The sequence below is a fragment of the Syngnathus leptorhynchus genome, chromosome 5 (assembly GCF_054491065.1).
Source record: "Syngnathus leptorhynchus isolate UIUO chromosome 5, UIUO_Slep, whole genome shotgun sequence".
NCBI classification, from domain to species: Eukaryota; Metazoa; Chordata; class Actinopteri; order Syngnathiformes; family Syngnathidae; genus Syngnathus; species Syngnathus leptorhynchus.
Genome location: NC_141199.1, coordinates 2,393,328 through 2,412,115, shown reverse-complemented (window position 1 = coordinate 2,412,115; position 18,788 = coordinate 2,393,328). Strand labels below are relative to the sequence as shown.

Genomic DNA, 18,788 nt, shown 5'->3' with positions numbered 1-18,788 from the left:
CTTGGGCTGCTGAGGGCCAGAGACAAAGCCTAAAGGGCTGGGGATGAAGCAGGCGTAAAATCGGCTAGGGCGAACCTGTCCCGGGGCATCAAGGAAGCGAAAAAGGCATTCTCTTTCAAGATTACCGCCCACTTCAAAGACAGCAGGGATGCACGGAGCCTGTGGCAAGGCATTCAGACCATTACGGACTACAAGCCCGCGCCGCAGAGCTGTGAGAGTGACGTCCCTCTGCTCAACGATCTGAACCGCTTCTTTGCTCACTTCGACGCTCAGAACAGCACTTGCCTGCTGAAGACCCCTCCCCCTCCGAACAAGCAGCCCCTCTGCCTCTCTGCCTTTAGCGTGTGGAGGACACTTGCCGCTATCAACAGGGCCCAGAAAACATCCCGGGTCGAGCGCTGAAGGACTGCGCTGAGGAGCTGATGGATGTCTTCACAGACATCTTTAACATTTCCCTGCAGCAGGCCATCGTCCCATCATGTTTCAAGGCTGCCACCATCATACCTGTGCCGAAAAAACCTTCTCCTTCCTGCTTCAATGACTACCGCCGCGTGGCACTGACACCCAACATCATGAAGTGCTTTGAGCGGCTTGTCATGGCGCACGTCAGATCCGTTCTCCACCCCCCACCATAGACCCTTTCCAGTTTTCGTACCGAGACAAACGGTCCTCTCAGGATGCCATCTGCAATGCCCTCCACTCTGCCTTCACCCACCTGGACAAAAGAGACTCGTATGTGAGATTGCTGTTTGTGGACTTCAGTTCTGCATTCAACACCATTGTTCCACAGCGTCTCATCTGCAAACTCGACAAGCTGGGCCTCAGTACCTACCTTTGCCACTGGCTACTGGACTGCCTCTGTCAGAGGCCTCAAGTAGTACGTGTTGGCGACAATATCTCCGGCAGCATCACGCTGAGCACGGGGGCCCCCCAAGGCTGCGTGCTCAGTCCGCTGCTCTTCACCCTGCTGACGCATGACTGCACTGCGACCTACAGCAGTAACTGTGTGCTGAAATATGCCGATGACACGACTCTGGTGGGTCTCATCACCGGGGACGATGAGACTCAATACAGGTCGGAGGTCGACCTTCTGGCCACGTGGTGCAGGGACAACAACCTCCTGCTGAACGTCAGCAAGACCAAGGAGATTGTTGTTGACTTCCAGAAGGGTCACACCCAACACCTGCCGCTGACCATCGACGGTGCTGTGGTGGAGAGAGTGAGCAGCACCAGATTCCTGGGGGTGCACATCTGGACCACCAACACTGCGTCGCTGGCGAAGAAAGCTCAGCGTCGCCTGTACTTTCTGCAGAAACTCAGGCAAGCAAGTGCTCCTCCTGCCATCATGACCACATTCTACCGTTGCACCATTGAGAGCGCCCTCTCCAGTTGTATCATTGTGTGGGGTGGTAGCTGCACTGAATACAACATGAAGACCCTGCAGCGCATAGTGAACACAACTAGTAAGATCATTGGTGCTTCGCTCACCTCCCTGAAGGACATTTACACCTCCCGTCTCACCCGCACGGCGACCGCGATTCTGTGTGATGTGAGTCACCCCGCTCACTCTTTGTTTGATCTTCTGCCCTCTGGGAAGAGGTACAGAAGCCTGCGCTCCCACACCACCAGACTCACATACAGCTTCATACTCCAGGCTGTCAGGATCCTGAACTCTCTCCCCCCTCCCCCCTCGGCTACATAATGTCCTGTACTTTTGCGCTATATTCTGGCTGTCTGCTGTATGCACGCTTGCTCCATTTTGCTCCTCGTATTTATCTATTTATTTATTTGTTTATTTATTTAGGTTATTTGTTTATTACTTATTCATCACTCTTATCTATTTGTTGTTTGTGCCTTCTTGTTTTTACTCTTTGTGCTATTTGCTTGTATGTATTGTCTAGTCAACGTGGGATGGTGGGAAACGTAATTTCGATCTCTTTGTGCAGACTTTGACTTTTTGACTTTTGACTCTCAGTCATTGCTGTGCAATAACATCCTGCTCTCCACACCTTTTTTGAATTGTCTACACTGTACTATGTGTCCTCTCTGCATCCATTGCAGCCTGGTCATCCTGGAAGAAGGACCCTCCCATCTGTGGTCTCTTCTCAGGGTTTTTCTTAATTTATTTCTCATTTCCCCTAGTTGGAGTTTTGAGTTTTTCCTTGCCCTCCTGGGAGTTTAAGATCAAGGGATGTTTGAGAATATTTGTCATTTTTCACATGTCCTGAGTGTTATTAGTCACCTAAATGTTGAACAGAGACTGTGATGTACCAGAGTCAAATTTCTTGTTTGGCACGCTCAAACATGGCGAATAAAAACTCTTGAATGTTTACAGGAAGGTCACTTGGAGATAAAACCAGTAGGTGCCAGAGGGAGACAGCCAAGAACCCGGCCAAAGATGATCGCCAAGGCTGGAAGACGAAAAGGAAAACAACAGCACACGAGTGATGTGAATTCCAGTTCTTTTAGGTGAACTGACTCTTTAGAATCAGCACTGGGTAGCACGTCCGCCTCACAGTTAGGTTGGTGCGGGTTCGATTCCACCTCTGGCCCTCCCTGTGTGGAGTTTGCATGTTCTCCCTGTTTCCGCGTGGGTTTTCTCCGGGCACTCCGGTTTCCTCCCACTCCCCAAAAACTTGCTTGGTAGGCCGATTGAAGACTCTAAATTGTCCCTATGTATGAGTGCGAGTGAGGATGGTTGTTCGTCTCTGTGTGCCCTGCGATTGGCTGCCAACCAGTTCAGGGTGTCCCCCGCCTACTGCCCGATGACGGCTGGGATAGGCTCCAGCACGCCCGCGACCCCCGTGGGGACAAAGCGGTTCAGAAAATGGATGGATGGTTCAAATTAAATAATGAATAAGATACTCTAGCATAGTTCCCCAACCTTTTTTGTGACGGTTAGGTGTCGGACACATTTTTCTTGGGGGGGGTGATGTCAGTGCCACCCAGTGATGAACCCTCACCGCACGCCACTGAGTATGGAGAGTGTAATAATTGAATAAAATAATATATATATATATATATATATATATATATATATATATATATATATATTATATATATATATATCTTTAATTTGATTTATTTTTTAATAAAGGTGATTTAAAAAAAAGGTTTTACACAGTGGGATAAACTATTGAAAGTGATTGCGATTAAAATCCAAAGGACTCAAGATGACTTTGTTTGCTGATTTAGACTAGCTCTAGAAGTTTAAAGACACTGCTGTTCTATATTTTTGCTGTTGCTATATCCACTGGCAGTGACAATCGATTCACATGCACTGTGGGTTATTATTGCCACCTGTCCCGGATTTTCTTGATCGTCCCGGATTTTTATGGTCTGTCCTGGAAAAAAAAATCTGGGACACTGAGATCATACCCAGGCGATCTATTATATGCTACCTGCTCCCCGTGCCCAGCGAAAATTTGCCTCAAATAGGAAGGTAAAATAACATTAGATGATAACGCCAACGCCCGTTCGTGGACCCTGTGGAAGTCACGAGCGAGGAAGAACAAACATGTGCAACACGGAGGGCTGGAATGCCAGCAGAGTAGGTGCACGAGGCAAACTGACGAGCCGGTCAGCAAACTATCACGCCTCCTCTCCTCCGTGGCGCCGATCACCACGCGGAGTGGAGCTTGCCAACGTTTCCTCCTCCGAGCCTAGTGTGTCAGTGTTTGTCCAAGTTCCGCAGTTTTCGTACGCTTGACTCAATGTGCAACATGTAGTGCACTTCTACTAAGTGTGCACTTAACTGACGGGCGTATAGTGTAAGAGCGAGGATTTGAACGGGGCCTCAGAGAGACGACGAAGAAGAAGAAAAAGAGAAGAAGAAGAAGGAGACGAGAAGAAGATCAGAAGAAGAAGAAGTATATGAGACGTAGACGAAAAAGAAAAATACTGTAATACGTTAAGCAGTAGCAGAAGTAGACGACTATATCGAAAACATCTCGTGAAAACATGGGGGTAAGAATATCCAAATATTAAATTTCATGCGTCACGAACTTCCCAACAGCATAATTGAGAAATGGGGGCGTTTTTTGGACGCGCCATTTCATTGTAGAAATTATGCCTGATAACTATCGCAGTGTGAGCTATCAGCATATGCACAGAATGTTATAACTATTTTACAAGTAGTCCTCATCCTAAAAGCTGCTGACCCCCCCCCCCCAAAATGTCTACTCACAAACACAGCAGACTAGCTTATTGTTAGTCCCCCCCCCCCCCCTGATCAATAACGTCTCTCTCTCTCTCTCTCTCTCTCTCTCTCTCTCTCTCTCTCTCTCTCTCTCTCTCTCTCTCTCTCTCTCTCTCTCTCTCTCTCTCTCTCTCTCTCACACGCACACAATTATTTTTTTAATCTTCTACTTCCATCCGTCCGTCTGTCAAACACAATCAGTCCTCACACTCATCTTCCCTTCTTGGGCCCTAGCGTGAGGGCTAACCAATATTTATTTGTCTCTTCAGCGGTCTGGTACCCGGCGGCGTTACCAAGAGGATGTAATCTCAGATGAAGAAATTGATGGAAGGAGAATGTTTAATCTTGAGGAGAAGGTCTCCAGCCAGAGATTCAACTCTGATCGTATAATTCGGATGCAAGGAAAAGGTAGAAAGATTTCAGTTTGAGGCTTGTACTTGCTTAAGTTTAATCATTCGATAATTTTACACAAACACTCATCAAGTTAACATAGTCTGCTCTCTCCATTCACATCTCAAATTGTTCCTGTGCAATACAATATGTGTGTATGTGTACAGTGATCTCTCACCGCTCCGCCTGTTGCGGCCTCACTGTTTTGCGAGTTTGTAAATGACGGGAGAACGTTGTTTAAATACACGTTGATGGAACGGAGCATGCATGTGAGCAAAATGCTGAGGACAAGCGCAGGAGGCGCAGCAGCCGGTTGCACGCAAGTGAAAAACTCCAGGGCGCAGGAAGCGTTTTGGCGCTCTCACACCCTGCGGCTGTCTTTTGTGCTGGATGTGAAGTTTGAGTTTGGAGGCAAGGAGGCGGTGGTCTGTCCGGCACTCAGCGACACACATGGTTTTTGTGACTCGTACGTCTTGCCTGTCCCTCTTCCTTACAATGATGTAGTCCATAAGATGCCAGTGCTTTGATAGGGGACGCATCCATGATGTTCTGTTTCGGGTAAGGAGGTTCAAAGACAGTATTGGTGATCAGGAGGCCATGCTCTGCGCAGGTCTGGAGAGGTAGTAGGCCGTTGCAGTTGCCGACTCCATGCTTCCCGATCATTCCTTCCCAGGAGACGCTATCACGACCTACTCTCGCGTTAAAATCATCAAGAATGAGTTTGTCTGCGTGGGGAACCGTGGAGATGACAGTGTTCAAGTCTTCATAAAACATGTCCTGGTCTCCTCTGGGTTGGTCATGGTGGGGGCATAGACGCTGACAATAGTAGTGGTGTGCTTCTGTTCATAAGAAAGGGGGAGTCTCAATGTCAGAAGGCGATCATTCACACAACCAACGCTGACTTGACTGCAAAGCCTACTCCTGCCTCTTTTCTCTCTCCTGGTCCACGTCCACTCCAAAGGAAGATATATCCTGCACCTCTTTCACAAAGTTTGCCCACTCCTGCCAGTCTGGTTTCACTGAGTGCAGGAATGTCGATGTTATACCTGACGAGTTCACTTGCAGTGAGCGCTGAGCGACTCAGGGATCCCTCTGACTTGTCTCTGTCAAGAAGTGTGCGAACATTCCATGCGGCAAGGGTCAGTGGTGTAATCCTTGTTTTCTTTGTTGTCTTGTTGTTTCGATCGCATGTGTAGTGTCCCTCTTGTCGCGGTAAACTCAGTAGTCATGGGTAGATGAGGCGTCATGAAGCGTTTCAACACATTGCATGAAGCGTTTCAACACATTGCAAAACTACTGATACTGTGTCGCTATTGTGTCACTGAGTGCTGACACCTGCTGGACCTTAAAAATCCCTACAGGCAACCTCGCTGACAGACAACTGATACCGATTTGATGACCTAGTATATACATTATTATCATTAATAATTAATTAACTAAGTATTTGTATTTTATATTGTATTGTTTCATATATTCATTTAAATTTAAAATGTCTTATTTTTTAGTTATAGTCAATAAATAATGTTAACATGTATCTTGTGACCTAGTGTATACATTATTATAATTAATAATTAAGTAACTAAGTATTTGTATTTTACATTGTATTTTTTCATATATTCATTTAAATTTAAAATGTCTTTTTTTTAGTTATAGTCAATAAATAATGTGAACATGTATCATAACATGAAAATCTAAGTGAACGTGTTGTGAAAGAGGATACTTGTGCACTGTTTGTTTTTCACAAATATTTATTCAAAACAATACGTTTTTCCAACGTCTTGAAATTAAGCCTGTTGCGCTTTTTGGGCACAATTTCTCCAGCCGTTGAAAACACCCGCTCACACGGCACAGATGAGGCTGGAGTGCAGAGAAATTGCAACGCAAGCTGAGAGAGGTTTGGGTAATGGGTCTTTTGATCGTCCCAGTATCTGATTGAATCGTGGGACCTGGCAATATTGCCCTCTGCCAGGTATCTTTGAACCTCCTGGATGGCATCGTCTGTGGCTCTTTTGCTTTGTCTGACCACTTCAATGTCCAGATATTGCCAAAGGTTATCTAAAGAACAATGAATTAGCATTTTAGCACATGATTTCCAAATAAATAATGCAGAATAGCATGCCTGAAGTGAGTGCAGACAGCTGTTGTGAAGACGGTCCCGGCTGCAGCTCATTTGTGCGTCCGATTACTGACACATTCTGAGCGCAGTCTATTGATGTCTTCATTGCACTTGGAGGAACTGCGGAACCCAAGTGATTTAAATCTGGGGTCTAGAAGTGTTGCTAGGGTCAACACACTTAATGACTCCAGTTTGGAAGCAGTGTCTGTGACTCAACGCTTCAGGTGTTCATGCAGGTGTATGCCTGCCTGTGGGTCCTGACTGTTGTTTGTGTCTATGCACCAAACGGCAGCTCAGAGTACCCACCCTTCTTGGAGTCCCTGGAGGAAGTGCTGGAAGGCGCTCCTTCTGGGAACTCCATTGTTCTACTGGGTGACTTCAATGCTCACATGGGCAATGACAGTGAGACCTGGAAGCGCGTGATTAAGAGGAATGGCCCCCCCGATCTGAACCCGAGCGGTGTTCTATTCTTGGAATTCTGTGCTCGACATGGATTTTTCTAGATTGAACACCATGTTCAAACATAAGGGTGTCCATGTGTGCACTTGGCACCAGGACACCCTAGGCCGAGGTTCGATGATCGACTTTGTAGTCTTGTCATCGGATTTGCGGCCGCATGTTTTGGGTGCCGCATGACACTCGGGTGAAGAGAGGGGCGGAGCTGTCAACTGATCACCACCTGGTGGTGGGTTGGCTCCGATGGTGGGGGAAGATTCTGGTTCGACCTGGCTGACCCAAACGCGCTGTGAGGGTCTGCTGGGAACGTCTGGAAGAATTCCCTGTCAGGAAGAATTCCCTGTCAGGAAGAGCTTCAACTCCCACCTCCGGCAGAGCTTTTCCCTCGTCCCGGGGGAGGCGGGGGACATTGAATCCGAGTGGACCATGTTCCGCGCCTCCATTGTTGAGGCAGCCTGGAGACTCTGAGGCAGACTCTCCAATCTCTGGGGTCGAAGTCACTGAGGTAGTTAAAAAACTCCTCGGTGGCAAGGCCCCGCGGGTGGATGAGATCCGCCCAGAGTTCTTAAAGGCTTTGGATGTTGTGGGGCTGTCATGGCTGACATGCCTCTACAACATTGCGTGGACATCGAGGACGGTGCCTCTGGAATGGCAGACTGGGGTGGTGGTTCCCCTCTGTAAGAAGGGAGACCTGAGGGTGTGTTCCAATTACAGGGGAATCACACTCGGCCTCCCTGGTAAGGTCTATTCAGGGGTGCTGGAGAGGAGGATCTGTCGGGAGGTCGAGCCTCGGATTCAGGAGGAGCAGTGTGGCTTTCGTCCTGGCTGTGGAACAATGGACCAGCTCTACACCCTCGACAGGATCCTCGAGGGTGCATGGGAGTTCACCCAACCAGTCCACATGTGTTTTGTGGACGTGGAAAAGGGTTCGACCGTTCCGGCAGTAAGTCAGATTCGTTCCCAGTGAGGGTTGGACAACACCAAGGCTGCCCTTTGTCACTGATTCTGTTCATATTTTTACAGACAAAATTTCTAGGCGCAGCCGAGGCGTTGAGGGGGTCCGGTTTGGGGACCTCAGCATCGCGTCTCTGCTTTTTGCAGATGACGTGGTGCTGTTGGGTTCTTCAGGCCGTGATCTCCAGCTCTCACTGGAGCGGTTCGCAGCCGAGTGTGAAGCGGTCGGGATGAGGGTCAGCACCTCCAAATCCGAGTCCATGGTCCTCAGTCGGAAAAGGGTGTAACGCCCTCTCCGGATCGGGGATGAGATCCTGCCCCAAGTGGAGGAGTTTAAGTATCTTGGGGTCTTGTTCACAAGTAAGGGCAGGATGGAGTGTGAGATCGGCAGGCGGATCGGTGCAGCATCAACAGTAATACGAACTCTGTACCGGTCCGTCGTGAAGAGAGAGCTGAGCCAAAAGGCAAAACTCTCGATTTACCAGTCGATCTATGCTCCCACTCTCACCTATGGTCACGAACTATGGGTCGTGACCGAAATAACAAGATCCAGGATACAAGCGGCCGAAATGTGGTTCCTCCCCAGGGTGTCTGGGCTCTCCCTGAGAGATAAGGTGAGACGCTTGGTCATCCGGGAGAGACTCGGAGTACAGCCGCTGCTCCTCCACGTTGAGAGGACCCAGATGAGGTGGCTCGGTTATCTCATCAGGATGCTTCCTGGACGCCTCCCTGGGGAGGTGTTCCGGGCATGTCCCACCGGTAGGAGACCCAGGGGACGACCCAGGACAGAGGGTCTATAGAGGGACTATATCTCTCAGCTGGCCTGGGAACGCTTTGGGATCCCCTGGGATGAGCTGGATGAAGTGGCTGGGGAAATGGAAGTCTGGGAGTCCCTCCTAAAGCTGCTGCCCCCGCGACCCGACCCCGGATAAGCGGAAGAAGATAGATGGATGGATGGATGGATGGATATAACTACTACTTTAGATAGTGCCAACCTTTCAGGTTGGCAAAATTTATGAGGGCTGAAGGACCTGAACCAGTTACCTGAACCCTTCATTTTCCACAACACTGAATCTTAATGGTTAAAAAAAGGTAAAAAGTAAATTAATAGAAATCAATGATCAAGATAGCAACTGTGAGTAAGTTTAAGAATGGCTGTATACCTGAGTTTATCTTGGACTTCATGTTCATACTTGGCCCTATAAGGCCTCAACAATTTTTTAAATATGAAAGTTCTGTATAACAAATGTGACATTTAACCTGCAGAAAATAATATGAATAGTTAACGAAGTCACTTTAAAGTGAATTTAAATTCAGATATACCGTATTGGCCCGAATATAAGACGAGCCTGATTATAAGGCAACCCCCTCTTTTTCAAGACTCAAGTTTGAAAAAAGACTTTTTGAACACCAAATTAAATTTTTATACAGAAGATAATTAGAGTACATCTGAAACAATGATTATAACAGTATATTCAAGAGAAAAAGCATGTTATTTTACCTCATTCATATCACGCAAAACTGTCTATGACATCTTAATATCTGAACATTTAAACATGTAATCTAAAGTGCAATCACATTTGTCAATGAATGGCTTCTGGTTTTTGAAATGTAAATAAACCTACTGTTTCTCCATTTTTTGGTTATCTCTTCTCTTATTTTGTTCTCTTTTCTTTCTTACCACTATTTTTTTTTTCTTTTCCGTAAAGGGTTCGCTTTGGCCTGAGGAGTTAAGTTCACATTCGCTTTAAAGATATCTGTCGCCATCTACCGTTGTGAATGGGTATAATGTCTAGACCCCGGGGGTCGCGGGCGCGCTGGAGCCTAGCCCAGCGGTCATCGGGCAGTAGGCGGGGGACACCCTGAACCGGTTCCCAGTCAATCTTGGGCACACAGAGACGATTAACCATCCGCACTCGCACTCACACCTAGGGGCAATTTGGAGTGCTCAATCGGGCTACCAAGCATGTTTTTGGGATGTGGGAGGAAACCGGAGTGCCCGGAGCAAACTCACGCGGGCTCGGGGAGCACATCCAAACTCCACGCTGGGAAGGTCGTAGGGCACACAGAGACGAGTAACCATCCGCACTCGCACTCACACCTAGGGACAATTTGGAGTGCTCAATCGGGCTACCAAGCATGTTTTTGAGATGTGGGAGGAAACCAGAGTGCCCGGAGGAAACCCACATGGGCTCGGGGAGAACATGCAAACTCCACACTGGGAAGGTCGGAGGTAGAATCGAACCGGCACCCTCCTAACTGTGAGGCGGACGTGCTAACCAGTGCACCACTGAACCACCTGTATATATATATATATATATATATATATATATATATATATATATGACAGATCAAAATGATCCCACACAGCAGAAACCTTTTGTTTGACTTGGGGCCGCTCCATAATTCTTGATGACTTCGAGGATGAACTCCACATGCGAAAGATCAGATATTGTTTTGGCAGATGCATCCCGTTGACAGATGTGCTTCCTTTGACAGAGGTTTGGCACGCTTCCGCTTGCGCGCACCGACACAGGGCTTCGCTCTATAAGCTCCACACATGCGGCGACACATCGGTGTCCGACCCATCACTAGTAAACTGACTAGGATAGGTGAAGGAGGCAATGTTTGGGACACCTTAAATAGTCCGCTCCTCATGCCATGGAGGTGAGCTGTGCATTCTTAAATAGGGCTGCTCAGACAGCTGCTGAAATCCACTGCTCCTCTGGTTCAGTGGCCTATGGCCTGAGCTGCCTGTGAGCAGGTTTGTGGCTATGACTGTCAGTCATGCCGCCTGTCGCCACAGGACTTGGGAAAGGATTCTATTGAGGATGATAAGATGACTTATGCGATGAATTGGTTTAAAGTGAGAAAGAGTTGTGCATCTCGTCGACCTCACACACTCGCCCTGGGTCTAGCAGCAAGACATGGTTGAGACAGCTGGCAACAAGTCAAGTCAAGTGAAGTTTATTTGTATAGCCCTAAATCACATGCAGTCTCAAAGGGCTTCACATAGACAAACAATTGACAATTATTCTCAAAGCATCCCCTGATCTTGAGCTCCCAAAATGGCAAGGAAAAACTGAAAAAACACCTACCAGGGGAAAAATGAGAAACCTTGAAAAGGGACCACAGATGGAAGGATCCCCCTTTCAGGATCACCAGGCTGCAATGGATGCAAAGAGGGCGCATAAAATACATAATATGGAAATCATAAAGTGGATGTCCAGGCCAAAGCAAAGAGCTGTCGGAGGAGCCCTCGGTCGTACTGGCAGTGTCTTCAAGGAGGGTAATCCGCTGCAGTTCCCTCATGCTGAATTTGGTCCACGAGAATCTAGATAGTTGCTGTCAGCTTGGGTGTCACCTAACCACCTCCCCAGCCGGGGAGGGGTGGGGGAAGTGGGGTTGGGGAGAGGGAGCAAAAACAAACTCCAGCCGAATCGGCCACTACAGGTTAATTAAAGGCCATACCATAGAAATATGTTCTAATATCCATTGGTAGGGTATTCCAGAGGTCTGGAGCCCGAGTAGAAAATGCGCTAGACCCTGCAGACATTTTCTTGGCCCTCGGTGTCACTAAAAGACTAGCGTTTTGCGAATGAAGGTTACAAGACGGAACATAAGAAACAACTAGGTCGACGAGATATGAAGGCGCTAAAACATGCAATGATTTATAGGTTAATAGAAGAACCTTGAAGTCACATCTTAAATGGACCGGGAGCCAGTGTTGTTGGCTAATATTGGGGTAATGTGATCAAATTATCTTGTCCGTGAGAGCAGCCTTGCAGCAGCGTTTTGTACTAACTGGAGACTTTTGATGCTGGACTTGGAAAGACCAGAGAATAATGCATTACAGTAGTCCAGGCGCAACGTGATAAACGCATGTATAATAGTTTCCGCATCACCGGTCGAGCGGCGAATCTTAGCAATATTACGAAGGTGAAAAAACGCAATTTTGGTTATATTCTTAATGTGCTTTTGAAAGGAGAGCGTTTGGTCAAATATTACCCCGAGATTATTTACAGTATCACTCTGAGTGATAGTACGGTTATCTATAGTTATAGTGGTTTCCTTAGATAAATGTTGATGACAAGCTGGACCAATTATCAACATCTCAGTTTTATCTGGGTTAAGACGAAGGAAGTTGAGAGACATCCATTGCTTGATCTCCACGAGGCACTCCTCAAGATTACAACAGTCCCGCGGATCTGTCATTGATAACGGCATATATAATTGGGTGTCATCCTCGTAACATTGAAAACTAATATTATATTTACGTATTATGTCCCCAAGCGGAATCATACACGTAACCTTATAGAGCTTATAGAGGACGTATTGCCATGAACCACTCGGTGTGTCCTGTCTGATTGATATGAGTGAAACCAGCATAGTGCTGACCCTGAAATACCAACACAACCTTTAAGACGCTATAATAAAATATCGAAGTCTACAGTGTCGAAGGCAGCACTAAGATCGAGTAGTAACAATACCGATGAAGTGTTTGAATCCATAGCTATGAGGAGATCATTAGTCACTTTAGCAAGTGCTGTCTCAGTGGAATGATTAGCTCTAAAACCAGACTGAAAAGATTCAAATCGATTATTAGCGACCATGTAATCAATAAGCTGCTGCGCTTCTACTTTTTCAAGAAGTTTTGCTATGAATGGGAGATTTGAAACTGGCCTATAATAAAAAGACAGTCCAGGTCAAGATTTGGTCGCTTAAGTAGCGATTTAATGATAGCAGTTTTAAAGGCTGTTGGCACTATCCCAGAAGAGAAAGACAGATTAATTATATTTAAGAAGGACGGTCCTAAGATTTGAAATTATTCTTTAAATAGTTTGCCTGGAAGCGGGTCGAGTAAACATGTTGTTTGTTTAGCCGCACGAACTAATTGTGTAAGCCTTTCGAGGGACACGCTTTTAAAATTTGAAAGGGTTATTGCATGATTGTCAGCGCTGGTAATTGGCGGTCTCGACTGAGCGATCGGAACGGTCATCTTGATCTCATCCCTAATGGATTCAATCTTTCGAGCGAAGAATTTCATGAACTCGTCAGCTGAGTGAAAGGAGCTATCGGAGGTCGGCTAGCGTAGTGTTAGCTTTGCCACTGTATCAAATAGGTATTTAGGATTGTTTTTATTGAGATTAATGACTTGCGAAAAATAGCGAGTTTTTGCTAAAATAAGCGCATCTTTATATTTCAGGAGGCTGTTGCGCCATGCCTGATGGAAAACCTCAAGTTTGGTTAAACGCCATTTGCGTTCATGCTTTCTACATAATTGCTTGAGCGTACGTGTTTCATCCGTGAACCACGGAGTAGGCAATCTACGGCGAGTTTTCAGATGTAGCGGCGCCACAGAGTCGATGGCATTTAACAATGCAGCATTGAATTCATTTGTAAGATTATCAATAGAGCCGTTATATCGGGGGAATACGGCTGTTGCTGGTAGCAGTTGCAGTCATGGACTTAATATTACGACTGCTGTAATTCTGATTGCTCGCTTGTCTTTGACTAAGAACTAAAATTTCAAATTTTATTAAGTAATGATCCGTCAAAACAGTAGTGTATGGCAGTACTGTTATATTTGAGGTTGCCAGTCCTCGGGATAATACCAGATCTAAGGTATTTCCATTTTTATGTGTTGCTGCCTGTACGGCCTGCGTAAAACCAAACGTATCAGTTAGAGTCTGAAATGCCGAAGTAAGTGGCTCTGACGGTAAATTCATGTGGATATTAAAATCGCCCGTGATTATTATATTATCCGCATTTGTCACTAGATCAGCCACAAATTCAGAAAATTCATCCAGGAAGCCAGAGTAAGCCCCGGGTGGACGGTAAATAACAGCAAGATAAAATGACGGTAAAGCGGTGGATCGGACAGTGAGAACTTCAAATGTTTTAAATACATAAATAGAACGAGGTGTAAATCTAAGATTGGAATCTGAGATGAGGGCAACACTCCCACCCTTTTTTTGAGGACGCGCCACGTGAGCTCACAAAATTTGAAGGCTAGGCCTCATTAAGCGGTAGCAGTTCATTAGGTTTTAACCAGGTCTCGCGAAGACCAAATACATTTAGATTATGTTCCGTGATGAGGTCATGAACGAGACCTGCTTTCGTATGAAGCGATCTAATATTCATAAAACCGAGTTTAAGTGTAATTGGTCGATCAGGGTTCGTATCTATCAAAGGATTTCTAAACGAAATGAAAGTAACATTGTGTTCTCTAGGCCTGACATCACCTCTCAATTGTTTATTAGCGTGGTGGGAAGATACGATCGTAGGAATTTCATAGTAAATATTTGGTACACATGTAATATTATCTGAAAGAGGCATCGTATCATCAGCTATACCGGTCAGGGTGGAGCGATTGGATTTGTCGACTATCTCAGTAGAAAGTGTGTTCACAATGTACTTTAGCACTATTCAAACTGACGCTCTAGTCTACACAAGGAGCTATGTGCATGCTGGAAGTCTAGCATAGCGCTAGTTAACTTTAACTTAACCTACTCCAAACCCATCCTGACAGGTAGTCCAATCACCTGTGCCCTGGCCTGCTCGAAAGTGACCTGTCCTGAGTGGCTCAAACAGTAATCTATATTCCTAGAAAGAGTGAAGGCGCCTTCACGGTTAGGATGAAGGCCGTCCTTCCTCAGCAGGTCGGGACGGCCGTAGAAGGAGGACCAGTTTTCTATAAAATACAGTCCCTGCTTTTTACAGAACCCAGCCATCCATCGATTAAGGGAGACTAATCTACTAAACATCTCATCAGAGCTTCTCCCAGGCAGGGGCCCAGAGACAAATACTCAATGCCGACTCATCTTTCTGGCGAGATCCCAAGTACAGTAATCCCTCCTACTTCGCGGGGGTTACGTTCCAGACCCACCCGCAAAATGGGAATTTCCGCGAAATAGAAACTAGATTTTTTTGAGCTATTCTTGGAAGATATTCTATTTTTATCGCTGACATCAACCAGCTCGCTGCTAGGGGACTTTCATATCAATGGACTGTGCGCTCCGCATTCATGCCTTAGCGACGAGACTAACAGTGTATTGCTATGTCCAGATGAAGGCCACCGCCGGTGGAGAGTGTTATATCTTTACTATTTTCCAGGTTCTGATGTAGCAAGCATGGTTCGGACAACGACGTGATGGATACTGCTTTATTCCTTTCATCACAGTCAGTTCACTGGCCGTACATCACAACACTGAACGTCCCCGAAGCTCCCCCTCCCACATCCGGGGTTTTCCCACTACGGAACATGAGTTAGTCCAAAATATACAACATCTAAATATACAACAGAGAGAACGCCCTGAAGTCACATGTGACGATAAAGTATACTGTACTGACTCTTTAATTTATTCATTTCAAAACAAGAAAACGACTTTTAAACATAAGCTATCATTATTAAAGGAAAATGAAGAAACTCAAGTGGCCGCGAAACCTCGTGAAATGATGAAATTTCTGCGATAAAATAATTAATTTATTTTTGAAAACCCGCGATACAGCGAAGCCGCGATAGTTGAAGCCGCGAAGTAGGAGGGATGACTGTACTTGCTATGTTTTTCTTTGTGATCTCAGATTGCCTCATCCTAACAACATTGGCGCCGACGTGCATCACTATGTCCGAGTAGCTAGTGTTGTTGGAACTACGCTGTTGACTAGTCCTATTGTGAGTCAGCTCCCTAAGATTAGCTTTTATGTCGGGTGCTCTGCCCCCAGGAATACACATTACTGTGGCTGGATTTTTAAGCGTGATATTTCGGGTGATGGAGTCACCTATGACCAAGGTGCGAGGGCCAGTAGACCAAGATGACTTTGGACGTCTATGCGTCTTACCTGGCTCATCGCAATTAGCAACCCGCATGGGGCTAATGCTAACGGGGCCAGCGGGCTGACTACAGTCCGCGACAGTGTCCGCCACATCTACTGTTATCGCACTATTCTGCTCGAACTGGCGGACACGTCCCTCTAGCAGGGACAACCTCTAACAGAAGGGTGCAGTTGGTGCACGAAGCCGTACAAACCTCTTGATCCGCAGCCATACTTACGTGTCCGATGATCGACGGTAGACAAATGGCCACCAAACAATAGCAACCCAGAAGGCTAGCTCGATTTAACGATTTAAATGATCAGCTTGATTTGAAAATGCCTGAAAACGATCCTGCTGATTTGAAGCAGATGTGCTGCAGTCAAAACGTCCAAACGCAGTCCCAGTTCTGAGCAAAAAAAAAAAAAGCAAAAAAATCTTGAATTTTTTGTTCGAATACCAAATTGTTCGAGAACCGGGATGACAGAGTTGGGTGCAGTGGATGACCATGGTTTCCTACGTGTTTCGCCAAGCTCTCTGTGCTCCACGATGCATTGCTGGGACACGCCTTTCTGCTTGTTTAATCAGGTGGTTTCCTCCGCGCAGTCCATCGAGTCCAGTCTTTACATGCAGGGAGACAAATCCTAGTGCTGAGAATCGAGGATCCAGCAGCTCACCAGCTGTTCTTGCCGCTGACCATCGACGGTGTTGTGGTGGAGAGAGTGAGCAGCACCAGATTCCTGGGGGTGCACGTCAGTGAGGACCTCTCCTGGATCACCAACGCTGCGTCGCTGGCGAAGAAAGCTCAGCGCCGCCTGTACTTTCTGCGCAAAGTCAGGCGAGCAAGTGCTCCTCCTGCCATCATGACCACATTCTACCGTGGCACCGTTGAGAGCGTCCTCTCCAGTTGTATCGCTGTGTGGGGTGGTGGTTGCACTGAATACAACATGAAGGCTCTGCAGCGCATAGTGAACACTGCTAGTAAGATCATTGGGGCTCTGCTCCCCTCCCTGAAGGACATTTACACCTCCCATCTCACCCGCACGGCGACCGCGATTGGGTGTGATGTGAGTCACCCCGCTCACTCTTTGTTTGATCTTCTGCCCTCTGGGAAGAGGTACAGATGCCTGCGCTCCCGCACCACCAGACTCGCCAACAGCTTCATACTCCAAGCTGTCAGGATCCTGAATTCTCTCCCCCCTCCACCCTCGGCTGCATAACGTCCTGTTCTTTTGCGCTATATTGGCTGTCTGCTGTATGCACGCTTGCTCCATTTTGCTCCTCGTATTTGTCTATTTATTTATTGTTTATTTATTGGGTTATTTGCTTATTACTTATTCATCGCTCTTGTCTATTCATTTTTACTCTTTGTGCTATTTGCTTGTATCTGTTGTGTAATGTGTCTAGTCACCGTGGGACATGGGAAACGTAATTTTGATCTCTATGTGCGTCTTACAATAAAGCAGACTTTGACAATAAAGCAGACTTTGACATTATATACACACACACACACACACACACACACACACACACACACACACACACACACACACACACACACACACACACACACACACACACACACACATATAATATGTGTGTATATATAGCAGGATGGAGCAGCCTTCTTTGGCACAGGTATGATGGTTGCAGCCTTGAAACATGAAGGGACGATGGCCTGCTGACCTGGGATGTTGGATATATATAAGTATATTATAGCAAAACAAAATAATATAACATTATACAAAATAGTGTGTTGCTGTATTTCAGAACAAGTCTTTATCTAATCGATGACTTTAAACTATTAATTTACTATGTAAGGTCAATCTGACTTTGGCACCATCTTCTGGTGAAATTTGGAATGGGACTGGTTTACTGGTTCAACCAACAAATTCCCCTTTACCAATTTATTAATAGTTAATTTTGAAGAATTAACTTTAAAGTAACCCCTACTCAGGCTCCTTTTTTCAGGTCCTCCATGTCAAGCTATGAATTTTGGAATTTCATCCTAGCCAATTCGTCTGGGCCAAATCCAATACACACTCATGCACCATCTTTTACCATCCTATCCACCATGTAACTCGACACCCTAGAGCCAGCTTCTGCAGCCGGGGATCAGACCGCCAAGTGAGCTGGCGCCCAGCTCACTTTGTACCCGACCCCTTTGGCCCCTCCTACAGGTGGTGAGCCCATGGGAAGGGGGACACACGTTTTCTTTTCGGGCTATGCCCGGCCGGGCCCCATGGGCAAAGGCCCGGCCACCAGGTGCTCAGCTTCGAGCCCTACCTCCTGGCCTGACTTCAGAGGGGGGGCCCCGGTGACCCGCGTCCGGGCGAGGGAAAACGAAGTCCATTTTTGTTTTTCATCATAAGGGGCTTGGGTGATATAGATATAGATAGATAGATAGATAGATAGATAGATAATTAGATAGATAGATAGCGGCTCGGTGGGGGAGTGGGTAGCACGTCCGCCTCACAGTTAGAAGGGTGCGGGTTCGATTCCATCTCCGTCCCTCCCTGTGTGGAGTTTGCATGTTCTCCCCGTGTCCGCGTGGGTTTTCTCCGGGCACTCCGGTTTCCTCCTGCATCCCCAAAAAAACCATGCTTTTTAGGCCGATTGAGCACTCCAAATTGTCCCTAGGTGTGAGTGCGAGTGCGAATGGTTGTTCGTCTCTGTGTGCCCTGCGATTGGTTGGCAACCAGTTCAGGGTGTCCCCTGCCTACTGCCCGATGACGGCTGGGATAGGCTCCAACACGCCCGCGACCCCCGTGGGGACTAAGCGGTTTAGAAAATGGACAGATAGATAGATAGACAGATAGACAGATAGATAGATAGATAGATAGATAGATATGAATGTTGGG

At 46.7% G+C, this 18,788-nt stretch overlaps 2 protein-coding genes across 5 annotated transcripts in view; one reads left to right on the top strand and one right to left on the bottom strand.

Moving 5' to 3' along the window:
• The first annotated feature begins 3,541 nt into the window (after positions 1–3,541).
• LOC147056229 (lysine-specific demethylase 2A-like) overlaps positions 3,542–18,788 on the top strand; it is a 161,303-nt gene continuing 146,056 nt past the window's right edge. For 2 of the 4 annotated variants that reach the window (XM_085912640.1, XM_085912637.1), the window contains exons 1-2: positions 3,542–3,966; positions 4,468–4,606. In XM_085912640.1, the coding sequence (XP_085768766.1) occupies positions 3,961–3,966; positions 4,468–4,606 (145 nt within the window). In that variant the 5' untranslated portion in view covers positions 3,542–3,960. The remainder of the gene's footprint in view (positions 3,967–4,467; positions 4,607–18,788) is intronic. The other 2 variants (XM_085912636.1, XM_085912639.1) reach the window with 2 other exon arrangements.
• On the bottom strand, positions 6,327–9,299 carry LOC147056231 (zinc finger BED domain-containing protein 4-like). The gene is made up of 3 exons (XM_085911526.1): positions 9,278–9,299; positions 6,775–6,909; positions 6,327–6,643 (listed from the first exon to the last, which is right to left on the bottom strand). The coding sequence occupies exons 1-3, from the start codon at positions 9,297–9,299 to the stop codon at positions 6,327–6,329; spliced, it is 474 nt and encodes a 157-aa protein (XP_085767652.1).

What these genes read in the sequence shown, in the direction of transcription:
- LOC147056231 (XM_085911526.1), bottom strand. Translation starts at nt 9,299, where the DNA reads ATGAAGTCCAAGATAAACTCAG. An exon ending in GAAGTCCAAGATAAACTCAG is followed by an intron (nt 6,910 to 9,277) that starts GTATACAGCCAT and finishes GTTGAGTCACAG; the next exon opens with ACACTGCTTCCAAACTGGAG. An exon ending in ACTGCGCTCAGAATGTGTCA is followed by an intron (nt 6,644 to 6,774) that starts GTAATCGGACGC and finishes ATTGTTCTTTAG; the next exon opens with ATAACCTTTGGCAATATCTG.